Source organism: Rhagoletis pomonella, unplaced genomic scaffold (genome assembly GCF_013731165.1).
Source record: "Rhagoletis pomonella isolate Grant_MI unplaced genomic scaffold, Rhpom_1.0 Rhpom_scaffold_00006, whole genome shotgun sequence".
NCBI classification, from domain to species: Eukaryota; Metazoa; Arthropoda; class Insecta; order Diptera; family Tephritidae; genus Rhagoletis; species Rhagoletis pomonella.
The window spans coordinates 65265071-65286352 of NW_023458560.1; the positions used below are offsets into that span (position 1 = coordinate 65265071).

The 21282-nt window shown below is 34.8% G+C and overlaps 1 protein-coding gene across 1 annotated transcript in view; it reads left to right on the plus strand.

Moving 5' to 3' along the window:
- LOC118742043 (latent-transforming growth factor beta-binding protein 4-like) overlaps window positions 1-21282 on the plus strand; it is a 104516-nt gene that overhangs the window by 42916 nt on the left and 40318 nt on the right. The window contains exons 2-4 of the mRNA XM_036474010.1: window positions 14556-14778; window positions 16012-16113; window positions 19397-19513. Of these exons, the coding sequence (XP_036329903.1) occupies window positions 14556-14778; window positions 16012-16113; window positions 19397-19513 (442 nt within the window). The remainder of the gene's footprint in view (window positions 1-14555; window positions 14779-16011; window positions 16114-19396; window positions 19514-21282) is intronic.

Genomic DNA, 21282 nt, shown 5'->3' on the forward strand with positions numbered 1-21282 from the left:
ATTATAAAAGTTAGGATAGCACCTTGAACGATATAACATCGAAAATGATATCGATTGTATCAACATTGGCTATACCGATAAATATCGATTATGCGTGTAATGACGACAACAACTTCCATGACATCGGGTGTAATAAAAACAAAAGCACGGTCATGTCGATAGTTTTGCATTATCGAAAAAAAAATGGATTCTTTCTAACGGCAACAATCGATTTTAATAGTATTGATAAAAAATCCGATAATATCACATTGTATCGAACGCGAAGTCGATATTAATAAGGTTGATTATCGATTATAATGGTAGCGTTAGCAATTTCGAATAACTTGAGTACAACAAAACGAAAGTCTAACTATAATTAAAGCTGGTCGAATGTGATATCGATCATCAATAGCGCTGACTATATCGATAACTACAGATTATAAGGGTAACAGCAGCAATTTTCCGTGATATGGAGAAAGTTGAAACATAACGATAGCTAATCGAGAAAAATATCGATAGCGATATATATCGATTATAATGCTACGATACCATTTCGATAAATGTCAAGTTTTCAAAACACATAGATGAAGCTCTAGATACCAATAAGTGTTCAAGCCCTGTATCGCTGAGAATAACTATCGATTACAATACTAACGATACATTTTCGATAACTGTCAAGTTTTTGATTAAAATATATGAAAGCCTAGAGATAGCACAATTTCTTCGAATGCTATTTCGATGGCAATAACTACCGATTACGATCTAATGATACAATTTCGATGACTGTTAAGTTATCGGTAAAAAACAACAAAAGAAGGAACCAAAACTAAGCAAAAATCTAATTGAAAAAACACTATTTCATATTTCCTTATACCGTTTTTTTTTACTATTTGTTGCTTTCAAAATATTTTCGCGGTATGTATAATTATTTTTCGCTTGGCAGCTCGCAAGTCTAGTTTTATGAATTTAATTCAACAAAATCCAGCCTCTTGCACCGGCTAAGATTTACGAATCCAATAAGCACCAAGCAAATCTAAAGGAAAAGGAGTAAATCGCCGTCAATACCAAATCCGCATGACTACTCAACCGCCAATGGATGGAAAAAGAATTAAGCTAAAGAAAGTCGTTAAGAAATGACGCAATGGAAAAATAGCTAAAATATTAAAACCAAATGCCATCACTTAATCGTAAGTAGCCAGCATCGAAGCTTTTAGGGATGTTAAATGAGCTGTTAAATTAACTTTTCAAAATTAATAGCACCTTTGTGCGAAATAACGGTGCTGAAATTTTAATAATAAGAAATTAATTCTTAAAGCGAAATTAGATGTTTGTACATAAATAGAAATAAGAAATAAATAAAAGCTTCGGCAAAAAGTTGCAAATATGCAAATTCGCTGAAGTCATAAATTTTTAATGAATTCAAAGAAATCAGCAGCTATTATTTTGAGAGCATATTTTTTGTTTGTATGTACTGTACACAGAAGGTTCATTATTCTCAGATATCTTAGCAAGTAAATGTGTGAAAGGAAAGAAGGTTTACGCTTTCATAAATTTCTTTCAAAAATTACTTGAAATTTTTTTAAATGAATCAAAAGCTTCGGGAGGTTTTCTAGTAGTTTTACACAAAAGTAAAGTGAACTCGAAAACACAAGCTCGGCTATAAAAAGCAGGTTATACAATAAAATCAAACTGGTGACATTTGCAAAAAAACAAACAAAGCCAAGCCTAAAAAGTAGGTAAATTTGGTGTGACTGAGTGGGAAGCAAAGAAAGTAGAAAGGCGAAAGGTGAAATACAAACAAAATCTCATGACAGCTTAAATACTCAGGCAACAATGGAGCGCCAAAACCAGCAAAATCGCTGAGTAAAAGAAAGCAGCTAGCAATAAGATAGCTACTTAATACTTCAGAGAAAAAATTGCTGGATAACTGTGAACACAAAAGCCTAGTGACTTTATAGCAAAGAAAGTAAAACCAACAACCAAAGCCAAAGCCAAAGCCAAAGCCAAAGCTAAATGACAAGCACTCGAATGCCGTCACTCGCAAATCGTAATCGCTTAGCGACAGCGGTCAACGACTGCAGCAGCTGTCATAGCCGCCGACTAGCTATTAAAGACAAACGCACACAAATGCGCACACACACACACACATACGAATGATTGTTGAAATGCTAAAGCAATCAAAAGCCAAGCAACGTAACGTAATGCATAAAAATAGCCGCATTAGCTGTAAAATTAAATTGTAGAACAAAAAAAGTAAGAAAAAAGCCAAATTGATAGAAGAGATAGTCATCAATATGTAACAAATGATGATATCGGCACACTACAAACGCAAAATGAATCAGATAAAAAAGTAGCAAAAAATTAAGAATTTCTAAGGTGCAGCTGAAGTTTTTATACCCAATGTACAGGCTAATATTTCACTTATATAGATTTGTAAATAAGCATATAAATATGTATGAATATATGCATTTAAAATGACGAATTATTTTACTGAAAAAAAATTAACGGCAACTCTATCAAAAACTACTTCCAAAAACAGAACTAACAATATTTTTTCGATTAAATATTTCCACGAAAATATTCAAACACTTCGTTTTTCTATAACTAATTTAGGTTTTTAGAATGTTGGCAACCCTATTTAAAAATTAATTTAAGAAAAAAATTTGAAAAAGGTGCCAATTGCATAAAACTTGAGTACTAAGTAGACAAATTGAAATACTTTAATAAATTTTGTTGATCGAAAAGTAAGTTTTCTAAAATAGGTCGCATGTTTTTTTACTTAATTTGCTATTCAGAGAGGTGGTAACCCTATACCTTTTACACAATATTTGCTTTTTTCCACCTTTGTAGTAAATTATTCAAGTATTTTTTTTATTTATTTTAAAAATTATTAATTAAAATTTTTTTTAATATTTTAAAATTTTTTTTGTTTAGAATTTTATTAAATATTTTTATTTTTAAAAGAATGTCATAGTTAGAGCATTACTAAGTAAATTTCGTACGATATTCATAAGGGAATTTTTTATGCGATACTTATTTATTTTACGTCTGGCAACCCTATCACAAATTTTCACTAATGAGAGCTTTCTAAGCTATTTTTTTCTACATCAATTTTGTTCTACATATAATTTTTCTATAGGTAGCAAGCATATTTAATAACTATCCATCTCTGTATAGGCGGCAACCCTACAAGAAACCGTGTATCGATAAAAAAAAGTAAGAAACAGCTTTCGCTTTTATTTGTATCCTCGTTTGTGTAAGTGGAAACCTTCCTTAAAGCAGCACAATTTTTTACCAAGATAGTTGGCAACTCTATAAATAAGAAATACTCAGATAAAAACTCTCTCGACAAAAATGTGGTTATATATTTTGTTTAACTTGTAGTTTCATTTTTGTTTCCCTTTCTTTCCAAGTTTAGTAATATATCAGACTAAAATTTCTTTAAATACATATTAACATAACTTTAATCTTTTTTGAAAAGTTTTGTTTATCACAAATATTTAGGTGGACTTTTAAACTTAGAGGGGTGGCAACTCTATGCGAAAAAAAATGTCTGCACTAAATCCTTCTCAATAAAATTCCTATTGATAGCAGTTTTAAAATATGCATATAAAGGTTATTTTTTTTTAGTGGCTACCATAATAAAAATTTAACAAAATTGTTGACAGAGAGTAATCTTTCCGTTTGGTTTTATGTTTTTTATTTAGATGGCAGCCATATTTAGAACCCGTTCCAATATTTCCTGCGCTTATTTTCAAAAATTTTGTTTTCCTTTTTTATATGGCAACCCTGTACCAATATATAAATATCTGCTAAGATCTTAACTTTCGCAAGGTATTTGCACTTGACAATAATTTGGTTATATTTTGTTAAACTTTTAGTCTTAATTTTAGTTTCTTGTATAGGTGGCAACCATATCTAATAATATTTTGAACTATTCGTGTTTTATTCATAAACTAAATATTAAATTTTCTGCGAAAATTTTAAGTAACACAATTATTAAGGTTTTATTTCAATTTTTTATAATTGGCAACTCTATATTACAAGAAAATTTTAAATTATTGAAATCCTTAGTCCAATAACTATTCTGTAATATTTAAAAACATTTTATCTGTTTAATCTCGACATTTCTTTCAGACTAAAATTTCTGAATTTACACATTTAGTTTTCACTTTTATAGTATAAGTGGCAACTTTATTAAAACCTAAAACGTTTTTTTTTTAACCCAAACTAAGTTATTTAAAATCTTGTGTACCTGGTTACCCTAATTAAAAATATGTCTCAATTGACGATTTCGTCTGCTTGACCGATGATTTTATGATTTTTAGATTTCGGGACTGCTTTTATTTCTAAAAAAATAAGAATTTTCTTTTTCAAAGGCCCCGCATTCAATTCGTGTTTGAGCTTTGGGTTTGTGTGTCAGTCACTCTCATATTCTATATAAAAGACACCCACCAGCGGTCCAAACAGCAAATAGCAGGCAAGAAGAAGCCTCTGTCACTGATACATTCTACCAGTCAGACTTTCCTAAATGATTCCTTAGCTCTACCTTTTAAACAATTCATACCAATAATAATTATTTTAGTAGCCTGTACCCAAACGCATTTATGCGCCGGGTATAACAAAATATCAAATACAAGAGATTAATTAGTTGTGTCAAAAAATTTCAGAAACAAAACAAAGTAAACACATAGCAACATTTGGCGAAAGCAGAAAGTAACATGCTAACAATGAGTAATCAAACGACTACAAAAGCCTTTAATAATATGGCAAAATAACATAAATACATAAATACAGTTGTATCCCTCATAAGCTATGCAATGGAAGCGTGCGTGGGTACGTGCGCGTGCGCGCTTAAATTGGCAAATGACTTTAATACCCACAAAGGTTATTGACTTCTATCGCTGATTGGTGGTATAAGTAGAATACCGTTAGGTTTTTGTAGTTATTGTTATTGTCTATAATTATTATTAACCACCAATTGAGTGTGTCACTGCTGTTTTCAGTGGCAGTCAGCAAATTTTGCTGGTCATTTGTCAATCGTTTATTGGCTGGCTGGCTTAATGTCTTTTAAAATTTAAAAGTTTACACAATTCTTAGTTGCAAAATTTGTTATAATTTCATGAGTTGCAATAAAAATAAGCTATTAAAAAATGTGCTGTAATAATAATTTTAAATAGTTAACTAAAATACCTAAATGAAAATAAAACATTGTTTTATAAAAAAATACCACCTAAAACCTTTAGAAGGGGGTGCATTTGAAAAAAAAAACTTAACTAAATTTATAGTGAATTGATTATAAACCATCGCAAATTGCATTTTTTTAATTTGCTAACATCGCATGCGCATTGCAATTTATATTTCTGTTGAATTTAAGATATTCGATTTTTGATTGGTTTTTAATTTGACTTTAAAACTTTAACTTTCTCTATTTAAAATAAAAAGCTCTGCCTTTTATCAGCATATTCAAATTCAGTTATCTTATTATATTGGGAAAAAAATTACAGTTTTGGGCTTCTTTACAGTACAAGCACAATATGGACTTCAACAAAAGACTTAAGTAGCGAACTCGATTTCCAAATATCTTCAAAGGCGTTTATTTCTTTGCTTATTTTGTGTATACTCGATCAATATTGTCTAAAAAAAAGCATTTATTAAGTAAAAATAGTTTATGAACCAGAAGAAAATTATTTATTTCCTTTGTATATTTTGTTTTTAAAGGCACATACAGTAACTAATGGCAAAATGTAGCGAATATATAATCTGACATAGAGAAATGAGTTTTTATAACCACAAAAATATCTACAGACTTATTTCTAAACTACTGCCTGAAGTTTGTAAAATGAGAAGATTAATTTCATAGAAAAAAAAAAAAAAATTTTATACCCACAATAATATTCGACTATAACTAGAACGTTGATAGAATTTTTGGGGGCAAGGCATAATTGAAAATATGCCAGAATAAAGCCACTAAATATAGTTCCAAAAGATTAAAAGTTTGCGCTCGAAAAGAACGAAATCTATGCTACAAATAACTCAGCTGTATCTGTAGTTTTATTTGTTAGCCAATTCGCCACCAAGACGACTGGCTGGATTTCTGGGACTAAAGCTGGATTTTCAAGATTATTTCGGGTTTCTCAGGACTATTTTGAGATTTTCGGAATTATTTATCGATGTTGTTATTTATATATCTATGAACATATTTATCGACACTGTTATCGATTTTGTTATTAATTTTGTTGTCGATATTTTTTATCGATGTTTTAACCGATTACGGTATCGATATTTTTAACGATTTGGTTATTGATATTTTTATCGAATTTGTTATCGAATTTTTTATCGATATTAGTATAAATTAATTAATCGATCTTGTTATCGATTTACCGATATCTTTGCCTAGATCTGTCGATGCAGTTTTCGATATTGTTATCGATATAATAATCGGCACATAACATGTGATCACACGATTTGACATTACATGACTTGACATCACATGACATTAAATAACATGATGTGACATGACGTCACATCACATGATATACATATGATATCACATGTTATGACATCACTCGGCATTACATGACGTTATATGACATAACATCACATGATATGACATCACATGGCAAGATATGACATCCTATCATATCACTTTAAATGAAATCACATGACATACAATCTTATCACGTCATCGCACCCCTCAACATCTAGGTGAATATGTAGATGAAGAAAAGGATAAAAGCAAATATGAAAACCAAAGTATATTTAAACTGTTTACTTTTATAAGATCAAGTGAGTAAAAAGATAAAAATAAAGACAAGGGAAAACAGAATAACATAAATGTAATAAGAAAGAAAGGGATAAAGATAAAATATAACTTAAGCTTATAATATTATATTAACTAGCCTGACGTTTAATTTCTCCAGTGCGGCCCAGGCGCACTTACATTTTTAGTTTAATTTTAGGCGTACCCCAGCTGCCTCGCTTTCTCAAAATCAGATGTTTAATACAGTCACGCAGAAGCCAGGTGGTATTCTTCATGAAAGTTCTTATCCGAAAATTTGCGAACCCGATGCACTAAAGCACTTTTCGCTCACACAAGACATATTTTTTTTAATTAACTAAGCACAAAAACCACATAAGGGTTTGAGCCAAGGCATTATGCCTCCATAATATTTGATGCGAGATTTCTATGCTTTTAAAATTTTCTTCCAATTGCTTGGAAACAAAGCCACCAAAAATTAGCTTTGATTGATAATTTTTTTGCTCGCTTTTATTTCACACACACATTTGTTGTCGGTGCTCTACGCATTCTCGTTCCATGCACTGTATTCCTATACTAATTGACACTAATTCAATTTATTAAAAGCACCACATGTATGAACAAAAAAAAAATATCAGTGCAAATGCAATCGACATAAACAATTTACCTTAGATATCTCTTAAAAAAGAGGAATATAGCTGCTGAAATTGCTGGCAGGCACGCTATTGACACTTTTGTTGTAAAAAAAAAAACAATCCGGCATATTGTATACATATGTGTGTACCTGTATGAGTATATAAATATATAAGACATTCCTACCGGCAGATGACACTTGGTCGCCGATCGCCGTTCGCCGTCCGCGAGTTTGTCAAGTAGGTAAACGAATTAATGCATTAAAGAAACGCTAACTGACAGTTATGTATAACGGTAAGAATTGTTAGTTTTCTTTATTTTCCCTGACTTCTGCTCTGCAGCAACGCCATTGAGAGCACCACGCTGCACAAAGGTTGCATTTCAAGTGTAAAAATACAAAAATAAAAAATAAAAGAATTAATTGCCCACAAAGCCAGCCACAGGCATGCAGCATGACAAAATCTAATAAAAATGTGCTCGAATGCATGTACGGTGCTTGTTTTAATAGATTTAATTGCAAGCGCGATTGCACTTGAAATCGACTGCTGCGCTGCTGCTAATGTTGACGACAGCAGTGATTGCGGCTATGCAGCGGCATCGCTGTTGTTAGCAGCAATGTCATGGGAGCACTTTTATGCGCGGCATTGTCTGCGGTATTTTATTTTATTTTTTGTAATTTTTTATTTCCTTTTTTTTGTAGTGTTGCATTTGCATTGTACTTGTTTTTTGCATGTGGATAATTAAAAGTTTGTTTGTTGTTTAATGATTTTTTTTTTTATTTTTGTAGCAAAGATTTTTGCCATAATAAGTACGATATTCTCTTGACGCCCAATGAACCATAATGCATACGTACAGTGATGAGCATAAAAGGGTGCATTGTAAGAGAATCTCAAGCAGAAGCTGGGGACTAAAGCTGAAAAACTGATTATTTTTTTATATGCCATTATAATTTTTTTTTTTTGTCCGAACCAGGTACAAAACAACGCACGCAGAAAACAACACTCAGACTACATGCCGTCCATTGTACTGTTTTCATATCCCTTTTAATCTGTTTTAAATCTGCATGATTAACGAATAAACGTAACATATCGCGGCCCAATGTCTCATAACTAATTTTTGCAAATGTGGGGCAGAAGCACACAAAAAGCGTTATTACCAGGTACTCCTGAGTGACCTAGCACCCAGAGTAATTCATTTTGCAACATTATTTAGTCGCGACTTGCATTGCCGAACTAGTTTGGTAATAGTTAGAGGCCTAGCCAATACCCCAAATGAAGCCTGGCTGTCACTGCAGACACGTAAACTCCTTCCCCTCCACCTATTTTCCACCATGTGGTCCATGGCTTTGAGGATTGCAAACACATACCTCAGTCTGGAAGACCGAAACATACTCCTCAAGAGAAAGGTGAAGCTTATCCCCATTAACTTCGTTGAGGACCCCAGATCCTGAGCCACAGTTAGTTTTGGAGTCATCAGTTAAGATTCGACAACGTGTGAGTCCGTGCTCAATGCGGGTATTAAACCAACATTCAGCCTCTGGGAATTCAATATTATAGAATCTCTTCAATAAGGTAATGTGGTGGCATACTATCCTGAGGCATTGAATACACACAAGTACTCTCAGAGCTCTGCAGGTGGCCTTTTAGGCGTCCCCACGTATGAAGACACAAAGTGACGGTAAGTTCAGCAGTGCAGAGGTTGTGAAGAGAGCGCTTCCCCACGAATGCGCAACTCTACCGAGCTTTCCAGATATTTTAGCGTGAAGAATGTCATGCTAATAGTTCTGCAGCTTCTGGTGCTAGTATAGTCATCTTTAGCAACCTTAGTTATAAAGGCGACATCAGCTAGCCTCCAAAGTTGTGGTATGTAAAAAAGTGCAAGCCACGTAGTGAAAATATTTTCAAGGTCGCTAACAAAGTCTTAACACCTTCTTTAAGCACAATAGGTAGGATGCCATCCGGACCGGGCGATTTGAAATTGTCAAAAGACATAGTAGCATATCTTATGGCATCTTAATTTGACACAGTTCTGACAACAAACCAGTTGTGCCATGACATAGTGGTTATCGCATTGACTCCCTCTCCAGTCGAGGGAGAGGAAGGCGTAACTACCGCCTGATTTCTAGAGAAGTGAGCCTTTAGAAGAACAGAGAGAGTCACAGTCCTAGTCTACGTTAAGGAGCCATCAGGCCTCTTCATTGAACACAGTTTTGTGGTTTGGAGCTCTTACCATCCTACCTGTTTTACCCAAAGTTTCACTCCCGCTGCAGTATTCTTTAAAAGACGTCATCTTTGCAGAGCGAATTATCCTCTTATACTCCCTTTACGTGCAGCGATAGCATTCCCAGTCCATCTCAAAATTAGTTTTCAGCGCCCGGTTTCTCGACTCACCCCTTAACTTATGAAACTCTTTGGTCCACCAGGGACAAGCCTTATCCAAACTCACAAGTAGTGCAGCGTTTAAATTCACCACCGCCTCACTAATGACTTGAGTGCATCGTATCCTTTGTGGCCTCGTCGTGGTCTGGTTACCAAGCTCCTCCTTAAAACACGGCCAGTCCATTTTTTTTTCAAGTTTCGCATTGACGCAGGCGAGTTTATTGAATTGTATTCTGATTCAAAGATAATTATTTAATGGTAATAAAACATCAGATTTTGCATCTGTACACATTCCTATGTCCAAATCTGTAGGCAAAGAGCAAAATCAAAAAGTTGCAAAGAGTAATACGCTTTGTATTCAAAATCGTATACGCCAATTAATAAATTCAGCCGTACAACTTGTGTAGTTGCAGTGCACATCAATCGAATTGTTTTACGATTTTTATTTCCATTTTTTCCTAACCATTTGTTATGCGACCACAAGGTCGTTATTATATACGCTTTTAAAAAACTGCTGCGCTTTTGCAGTGTACTGTGAAGGCAGAGCGAAATAAAAAAAATATCATCTATAACAGTAGCACTTAGCCAACTACAACAGTGTCAATGGGTCGCTTGTGGCGGCAGCTCATTTCTAACTACAGCTGGCGCTCAAAAACTCCGGAAAAAAAATAATGCTCGCCGCCAGTTAGTCGCTCACTCAGCGCCAGAGCAGTCAGTGTCAGCTGATAAAATCGGCGCACATCCACAAACTTGAACTTGAAAGCGCTGGCACTAATGGCGCATGCCAATGATATTGGCAATTGTAAAGCAATGTAGGCAACTAGAAGTAGAGAATATTTATTTAAGAAAAAAGTTGGGCTAGACAAGCGAATTGCAGGTGAGAAGAATCAATTTTCAATCGCTTATGCTTAACGCTAATGCATGTAAGTATTTAAAAGCTTGCATTATTTTCATATTTCCGATTGTGATTCTCAATTTTGCGGTAAATCGCTCGTGGCGCTCAATTATTGGCGAGTCTCAACGTTGCAAAATATTTAAATTATTTTCGGAATTGTTCTATACTTTTCGACGCTTTTGAAATTTCGAAAAACAAGTTGCATTTAGCGTTTTCTCTAAAGTGAACACAAAAGACTTAAGCAACGAACCTGACGGCATGAAATTGAAATGCCTGCAGTAATTAGCAAATAGCGAGATTTGGAAATAGCGACTAATGCTTTAGTTTAAAACTAAGATTTTTATATTCTTATTCTTTCTATGTTCAGATAAAATCGCGTTTATGTCAATCAAATGGCTATCCGCTTGCGCCGGTGTCCTTTGTTTTTTCGTTACATTTCTTGCCTTTGCCTTTTTCATCTTTTAGCATTTACATGAAACTAAGCGCATAGTTACTTGAAATTTAAGTATTCATAAAATGTTTTTTTTTTTTTTGCTAGTTTTTAATATAGAAAATCGCGCAACGATGCGTAACAATTAAGCATGCAAAAGTTAAGTGGAAAAAAAAATACTAAACCGATAAAATGTTAAACTTTAAATAAATATTTTGTTGTCTCAAAGTTGAAGGTTATTGCGTTAACTGCATAACATGAAAATACATAAAATATAAATATTAAAATAGATGCCATATATGTACTGCTACAGCTTTTGAACTAACAAGCGAGTCTCCTACTAATTACTTGAAAGTGTTTCTGCTTCTTCCATTCGAAATAGCTAACAAATGACTCAAACTTAAAGTTCGCAATTTTTAACGAAATTGGCCGACACACTTTCGGGTAATAAGGTCCTCCTTATAATAATATGTTCAGACATTCAGCAAAATAGGGGAAACTGGACATAAATTTTTGACCGCTTAAAAACTGGACATACATAATTTTTTTCCAATTAAAAATCAGAGAACTACTTTTTAGGCTTTTTAAAACTGAACATAAATTTAGGGTCACATAAAAGCTAGACATATATATCTATAGTTAAAAACGGAGCACACATTTTTGTCATTTTAGAACCTGGGAATAATTTTTTAGTCGTTTTAAAACTAGCCATAAACTTATGGTCACATAAAACCTGAACATATTTATTTGGCCATTCAAAAATTTTGCGAACATAATTTTTTGTCGTGCCATAAATATATGGTCATTACAGATCTGTGCATAATGTTTTATACTTCTTAAAATTAAAAAATGTTTTTTTTTAGTTTTTATGGTCAAAAAATTATTTCTCATTTTTAAATGGTCAAACCTTTGTTTGGTGTTATTGAGCCAAAAACTTTATTAAAATTTTTTAAATAATCACAACTTTGTGTCCAATTTTTGAATGGCCAAAATTTTAGGTGCCATTTTTAAATCACCAAACCTTAGCGTCAAATTTTTCAATTAAAAATAATAATAGATTGGCGAAAATATATTCCTGCGGCCAATGAAGCGAGAAAATTTAATTTTCTCCAGGGGGAAACTAACAATCCAGGCAACCCAATTTATAAATCTCTCATTCTTGGTCCAGGCACTGCCGTACACTCAAATGAAATGTGTTACAAGATCTCGGTATCCCCAGACCCTCTAAGGTTTCCATTTTGGTAGATGCGAAGTGAGCTGGGATTTTATTAGTTCGATAATAACAACACAAACAAAAACGGTTTTTGTAGTGAATTCAATTGGTGACAGACCGGAAAGCCGAAGTCGATTTTCCAAGTATTCATTTCACATTCTACGTAAGGCCCGGGAAGAGGTAGATAAGTAGATAGACGACATAATGTTCGATGTGCACTGCGATCCTGGGTTTATTGTCCCGTCAAAACTCATCGCAAGGCCTACCCGAGATATCCAGCAGTTTCCGGGCTGGCATGAAGTGAATATGCGTAATCTCTAGCCACAGGGAACCCAGATGTTTTTGCCTTCTTTTAGCGACCGCGTACCATTATAAAAGTAGCTAAGTTGTATTGCTGCCGCGGTGGTGTAGTAACGACAGTAATCTTGGAAGCTAATTTCTGCAGCCTACAATGACCTGTCAGTATACTTGTTATATGCCTTGAACTTGTCTAAGGAAGAGTCATTAGATTAAATTGGTACGCCGCAGCACATGTGATTTCTCTCAATTGCCTCTTCCCAGCAAGCGCTTCTCTGAGACTGCTGCTTACTTTGCCAGTATGTAGGCTTCCTCGTAGCCTTACTTTACGCTTTTTTCAAAGATTTTTCCCTTGCCTATGGGGTCTTTTTTGAACTGAGACCTTTTGATTTTATCTTTCACGACTTCTTCGCGGTCTGTTCTACAACGTCAGGTCGGGGATGTGGCACGTACGCATGGCATGGCCGATATACAATAGCGCACCAGCCAATGAAGAATGGTAAACGATCCTCTCACTGAGTTGAAGGCAGTCCACTCGGTCAAGTCTACTGCTCCATATGTTACTATTGGCCAGGTTATCATGGTAAATATATATACTCTGGAAAACATAGAATATGAGTGGTTTATCGAGGAAAATTAAATTATGTTGACCATTTTCATTACATCTAAGCCAAAGTTCTACTATCTCTGGTTAGTGAATGTTCATATTATAAAGGCTCGGAACTCTTGCATTCCCTGTTTTAAAACAAATGAACGATTTGAAAACCCACCGTTAGCCAGTTCAACTGCTAATATTTTTCCGTTATGATTATTCTCGTGACCTCAATGTTATTCTACTTCGAAATGGATTTCAGGTTCCGCTTAGTTACTTTTTTGGACGATTTCTGAAGGTGGTCTAGTAGTTGGAATATCTTTTTAACAGCTTGGCTTTCACTGCAGGCTATTATTTAGTATACAAGCCACTTTAGTTGGAACCATTTCCATAGAGAGATTTCCAGTCTAGTCAGTCCCTCAAGAGAGTGCCTGCCCAGCTAGCAGTTGTTCCAGAATTCAAAGGATATTTGTCTGACAATCATATAAATATTTCTCTGTGTCAAGATATAATATACAAGCCTGAGTCTGCCTGAGCCTGCCTGAATATGTACAATAAAGCAAATTAATGTATAGAATTAACAAAAACAACCACGCTGTCAAGTATAAATAGCGGTTGAATAAGGAAATGAATTAGCAACAAGAGCTTGCGAGGTGTCCATAGCTCAGTGGTTAGCGCTTCTGACTTTGCACATCGATGAGGCGGGTTCGATCTCTGCTGAAGTCTAGAAAAAAGAAGTCTGGTGATCTCCGAAATAGCTTCTACAACTTCTACCGCTTAGACTTTGTTGCTTTTTCCATTTTTCCTAAATAAATCGTGGTTCAAAGCTCAACAAAGTGTATCAAAAAATGACACTAATTAAAATTTGCAATTAGATTTAGTTTTAACTTAAAAGGAATGATTAAACATAATTTTAGAAATGAAAGCAACTTCATTCGCCTTCATGGTGTATGTATCAATTAAAGCGCTTTTGACTTCCTAATTTATTGTTTGTGCCATTGGTAAATACGAAAAAGGAAACATAAGCTACACTCAAATACGATTAGTTACAATGGCGGAATACTGAGAAAAGGTTGGTTTTTTTTTTAGATAAGTAATAAACCAAATTACCCGAAATCAATTTTGCTGACTATTTAAATTTAAAAGCAGAAATATAGTATTTATTAAGCTTTGCTAATTGTGGTTTTGTTTGTTAACAAAATCACGTAAAATTTTCATTACGGCTATTGAATGTATAATTTACTAAGTACTTATATTTCGTTACAAACTTAGTTTAGTTTGTAAGTTTTTCTATTTTTATTTAATATTTATTTTTTTTTACTATTTTCTGTAACTAATTTTATTTTCGCTTTCTCTCCACTTCTCCGTTTCTTTGCAGGTACATTCACAAATCAAAACAATACGATCGGACCAAGCGCATTTGAAAAATAGCCGTTTTGGTGGCGAAGTATTTTTTCTAAATCTCGAAGATGGCAATTTCGGTTGTCAAGTTAATGAGTCTACAGATTATTTACAAATATTCGAATTATCGAAATTATGCGACGGCAGGCGAGATTGTTTTCTCGGTGCCGATGAGCTGAGAGATGAGCTCAAATGCACAAGTGAGTAACGAAGTATAAATAAATGATAATAATAAGTTTACAATTAAATAAGAGCCTTTTTTTGAAAATTATTTGTCTAACAGGGTAATTCGGTCTTATTTTTTATAAGACAATTCATAGGCATTAGGCAAGATAGTTTGAAAGATTTTGTTTGTACTGGCATGAGAGTCTTACACCAAAAACCTTCCTTACAAAGCTTTCATGGTGAAAAGCTCTTTTGACAGATAGCACTGGAGCATGTTCCAAATGGAGATGTATATCATTTTGCTCGCACTGCTCCAACAGTTGCAATGGCCGAGTGAACAAAGCGCTGACGAGAGATCCGAGGTTCGCATCCTCGGACGGAGAAATTTTTTTCTTTTTATTTAATTAATTTTTTTCTATTATTTTAGGATTATATTGAAAAAAATATATATCTAGCCGAAGATGATCTCTGGTCACCACGTAGTAGCGGTGTTTTTCCGGCATTACTTCTCTCCGTAGCGTATCATTCCCAGATCTTATTATCCTAGCTCGTTCCGGCATAGAATCGCCCGTCTATCTTTTGTGTTTTACGACCTACTTTGTGAGAGCTGGTCTTGAGTTACCGCATCTGCATTTCTTCGCACTTGCGGCCATCTTTCCAATAATTGCGATGTGCAGTGCCGACCGCTGCATTATTGGCGAACTTATCAAAACGGAATAAGGGTCCGAGTGTATTTAATTTCAAAGTCACCACCAAAAGACTTTGGTTTTCTCTATTCCCATCTCACAAACCACTAGCATAAAGTGCCAGAAGTTAGAGGCGAACGAATATATGTAGGTAGGAGAAAATGTGCCCGGGGTGGATGTTAGGGTGAGCAAAAGAAGGACATTTGAGGACGTCGGTGCGAGCTTCTTTCCATGGTAACTGCAACTTGCAATCACCACCTAGCCTTCAGAGAAGCAACATTAGACCCCATTTACTGACATAGCGCTATTGAACCTACTGACTTCCTCAGCAACAAGGGGAATGAAAGGATGGAGATCGGATGCTAGATTTAATTTAAGAAAGTTTCAGATACAATTCTTTAGAAATTTTTAATTTCTTTATTTCATTTAGAGCTAAGAATCGGTTGAACTCTTTTGTTTAAACTCTTTGATAAATAATTGCAAAACAGCAGCGCCTTTTTTTATTTACACCGCTACATACATATGTACACTAAATATTGTTACGGTGTTAAATTGTAATTTCCGTTTACGCTTTAATTGCAGATGACTGTGATAAGGATGGCACTCAGTGCACGAATGGTGTTTGCTTGAATGGCGTTTGCCATTGTAACGACGGCTTTGGCGGTTGTAATTGCGTTGAGCGAGGTGAGTGAGCGATAAATCTAATACATACATATGTATCTATATGATTGAGTTATTTTTTCAACGACTACAACTACAAATTGTACGGCATTTACGTAGTTTTGTATTCGTAGTTGTATACAATGTAATTAAGATTTATTGTTAAGTTTTTGAGCGGCGCGAATTGGTAGAAAAGGATTTCCTTCGATTAGACTGTACATAGATAAAGCTTTAATGATTACGAGTGTTGTAACAAATGTATTTATGTAAGATTTCTATTGGAGATCAACAAATATTATTAAGTGTTAAGCGTAAGATAGTTTCTTCGTATGCTTTTACGAATAGAGAGAGAAATATTAAGTAGAATGCAGAGCCGATAGTAGACTTTTCTTCTGTAAATGTTATGAAAATTTCAAATACTGGCTTATTAAACTAACTAAAGCTTCAAAAATATTTAATATGATTTTTAGCATTGCTAACTAAAGTAGTTTAATAATAATTATTAATATAATTAAAGCTTATAAATTAGTAACATCGCTTAAATTTAGTATCTAGGTAGTAACTGAACTAATCTAAAGTGGCTAAGTATATTCATTTATTAATGTAGTAATTAAGGCAAGCCATCGAACAACGTTAGCTTAGGTTGCGGCTGCGAGTAGAATAGTTTGAAACCATGGATCATGACCGCTTTTAAACAATCTACTATGAAGGATCGGGAAATCTCAAGCGAATTTCATGTCCACAGATTTCGTATAATTTTCCAAAATTTCTGAATCCATGAACTTGCTTCTGCTCTTGCAAAGTGTGGTGGTACATATCCACAATAAATGCTTTAAGACTACAGGTTATCGTTCATCTCTTCTTCTGCAGAAGTTATTGTGATGGGTTCTTCCTAGATATCTTCCAATAGCAAGGTAGTCTTTAGTTTTCAGCCTTACAGCTGAAGCTAAGTATTTTATATGTTCAGGATGTATTTTACTTTGCAGCAGGAGCTCAGACTTCTTCACCCAATTATTAGCAATTCCCTTGAGAGATGATCCCCTTATAACGAGCTTAAAGGTATTGAACAGCATGCTTCCTTAGCTGGTAAAAAGAACACTCCTCAGCCATCCTGATTGAGCATCTGAAGCAGTCCGCTATGGTTTTGAGCGATATTCATCTATGAAGTTCCTAGGTCTCCTGAGCAGAATTAGTTCATTTAGCTTCAGATTTTACACCCTTTAAAAATCTTAAGGGCACGAACTGGGATCTCGTGAGTCTATGTTCAGCTCTCCTGCATCTGCAAGGTATTCGGCCTTATCAGTAGTTTTAAAGGGCGGGGTGGGAACCTAGGCAATTGTTAGTGAGGAGCTGCCTATGCATCCTTTCAATGCGCATTTCCCGTGCCCCGGGAGACGGAGTATAGCAGTAAAATCTTGTGTGACCTGTTTAATAAGCATTACCTTGCTTGGAAAATAAACTCTTTCAGTATCTTCAAGTCACCGCAATCAGGCTCCATTAAACATTTCCTGTTGAGAAAAACTCTAAAGTCTCATGACGTTGGCTGGCCCCTATCGTCGCCAGTCTAAACCCTGGAGAGGCTGTTTTTTTCTTCGCATATGAACAGTATTTCTCGTAATTGCCTACCATGTCTGTCTTGACTGTCTTTTACATGACCGTCAAGTCTATAAAGGAGGCATTGATGCATAAAGACTTCACCATGGGTGCCGTTCTCTAAATGAATGAGGGCTTTTAACAATATTCTTCTAGGTCAAACCTTAGATCCTTATTTTGGATGGACATTTTGCGGCAGAATGGAGTCGTGCTACTATGCTGCACTGGGTTGGCAAGACTAGCCGCGAAGTTCGTGCCCGTTCACCCCAATTTGGATTACAGTTATCCTTTATCTATTATTTAATCCAAAGGACGTGAAACTTGTCACTAATTAATTTTGGAATAATAGATTCGCTACAAATTCTTGTAGCATGGAACTCGTCCTGTTTACGAGGAAGTATAAGATACCCCACTTGACTTTTACCCCACCTGGCGCTTTCCGAAGCACTGTTCTAGTCAGAAATCTGGATCGTGTACACATAAGGGCTGCACTCAGACTTAGAGGCACTGGGTGCATAACTGACTCAGGAACTGAACTGCTTAACTGTATCATGTTGCGCTCACAGTAGTTGGAAAATGCGTAGTCTCTCTTTTGGTCGCGTCTGAGTACTTTCTTGCTAGATTTATATGGGATTTTCTTTAAGCTAGCCAGGAAAGGCAGCCCCGATCGGTTACACGGTCACGATAAAAAAGGGAAAACCTTTGTCTACATTGCGTACCACTTTTTGGAGTTCGTCTCAGCACAGCCACCAGTCGAGGACCTACCGAAGTCGGTCAGGAGATCGCCTTAGGTTTACGAAGCCGCGGACTTCAATTCTGTTAAGTTCCATAGGAGTGGGGAGAAGGCGCCACCCACTAACCCAGCGCGAATGCTTGTTCAATGGTAAAAAATACACATAAATATAAGTAGCTAATCTTATTATAAAATCTTGTTAACTATAATTTTTATTAATAACGAAAAATGTAACTAATTAGTTAACCTTTACTAGAAATAATCCGCTCTAAATTATTGTCTGCACATTTTAATGCAGACGAAAGGTTTACACAAAAAAATCTCCGAAGGTAAGACTTTGATTAAATTAAAATAGCACCTTTTTTAATTGCTTTCAATTCTTAGCTTTCCTATTAAGATAATGAATATTAATTTAGCTTAAATATGTAATATTAAAGAACTAATATGAAAAAAAAGGAAAATCAATTTCCGCTAATTTAATAACCAATGAACTCAAACAACACAGCTCGCCAAGAAAATGAAATTTAAATGAACTTTTTACGCTACAAGCTCATTTAACTAGATTTCTAATGCCACTAAAAATTAAACGTTTTTAAGATTGGTAAGAAAAACCATAATCAATAGTAATTACTTAAACACAACCATAGCAGTAAAAGCTAAGCTAAGTAGTTAAAGCTTATTTTAACACAGTAGTTATTAAATTACGAGTAACGAGTTAACGAACTACATAAGCTTACAAGAAAATTAAAAATAAACATAGAATATATTTATTATCATACAACCAAATCAACCGAAACAACTACAACAACAACAAAAACAAAAACAATAACTCAACATACATACATACCTACATACATAAGTACTAAGTATAAAATGAAAAACTCATTATATTCTATAACAACAAAAAAATAATAATAAAAAAATTAACGCCACTGCTGCTGCACTGTTAATTCTAATGCGCTTCATCCTTCACGCTTCCAGATGAAAACGAATGCAAATATCGTCCATGCGACGTGTTTGCGCACTGCATCAACACGCTTGGCAGCTTCACGTGTACCTGCTTTCCCGGCTATCACGGCAATGGGCTTCACTGCGAAGGTAAGTTAATTTTGCACGCTTCGATTTAACACAGCACCACAACACACACATACAAATGTAATTATATATACACACACACACACACTTGATTATATTTTTAAACAATTAAAATTGAGCTTAAATGCTAAGCAAAAACATTATCGTATTTGTATGTAGTGAGTTTCTAAGCCAAAATAAAACTCATCAACAATGGCAATGGCGGCGACACGGCAAACAGCAAACAAAAACATAAAAAAAAAATACAAAAACCAAAGTAATAATTGTAATAGAAAAAATTAGTTTTGAAAAAACTAGAAATAATCACAAAAGCGTTAAAGTCTTAGTTTGCACCTTAATGTTTTTACTTATACAAAATAAAAAACTAGCTACTTACAGCTTACTTACTTACTTATAAACTTAAAAACTGACGTACTTACCAACATAGTACTTACCAACTTACCTACGTTTTTCTTTACGACGCCTTCGTTTTTCTACCTTTTTCATTTTACTTATTTATGTATTTCTTTTTTTTTATTTCTTTATATTTCACTTTATTTGAATATTTTATGTTATGCTGTTTTTCTTTTTTATGGCTACAACAGTGTCCGCTCAGCTGGCATTTTCTCAATTGTTTATGTATTGTGTATCGTAGTAAATATTAACTTACCCAGTGACTTCTTTCTGTTCGCTCGGTTGGTCAAGCAGCAACGTTGAGATATTTCCGTAGTGGCGGCAGCAGCAGCAGCAGCAGCAGCGAGTGGTCATCGTGGAGTGGCCATCTGATCAGCGCATTTGTTTGATTCCCCATTACCAATGTACATATCGCTTGCTATTACGAGGGGCGATCCAAAACTAAGTGCATGAAATGGACACAACTTTGACCCTTTTTTTTTAGCTGAATCAAGTTTTGACGAGATGAGGGGCTTAATCCTTTTGTCACGTGCTCTTTCCAATGTAATAGAGGCATTATTCACACACAACAACACAGTTTGCGCGCCAAGTACCTCCTCAATCGTTGCGCGCCTTTGGTTCTATTTTTCTTCACTCAGCGTTTGTTGTCACATCTTCCACAGAAGCCTGCTCTCAAACACTCCTAAAGCTGCCTCATCGCAAGAGGTTATGCAGTCCCTGCTACTGATTTATACACAGAAAAGTGGAAAAGTTGTAAATATGTACTCGTTGCATGTGATCTATCAAAATTAGAAGCGAGCAAAGAGAACTTTTACCTTTTGTCCGTCCATGTAAATTCTATATCAGCTAAAATGCTTCTCTCGCTGGATGTGTTTTGGTCCAGACTGATTTAAAGCAATGACGGTTAGAAGAATTTAGTGATCTCTACAAATCCGTATAAAATAAATTTAAAGCTCTAAAAATTGTATCTTCCGTGAAGACAGTGTTGGCCTGTCAAATTACAGAGTGTCTTCAAAAGCTTGGTATGCGTACCAACTGTGGTTTATATTAGCCATTACCAAAGTCTAACCCACTCTCTTTTTAACTATTCTACAGTAAGGTTCTTAATCAATAGAGGAAAGCTTGGTCTGCTTTGTGGTTGTTAGGTTAGTGGATATGAAAATCACATCATTTTTAAGTAATTCTAATCTTTGATAAAACAAGGCGTGTGTCCTAGGTACTCATGAAGTTTCATCTGTGAACATCTGTGTCCCGAACTAGACCCGGAAAGTTCCTCAAATAATCCCGGAGTAGATCCGAAATTATCTCGAACTACCCCCCGAAAAAGTCCTGAACTAGCCCCGAAATCGGCCCAAACTATTCTTGAAAGAGTACCTAAG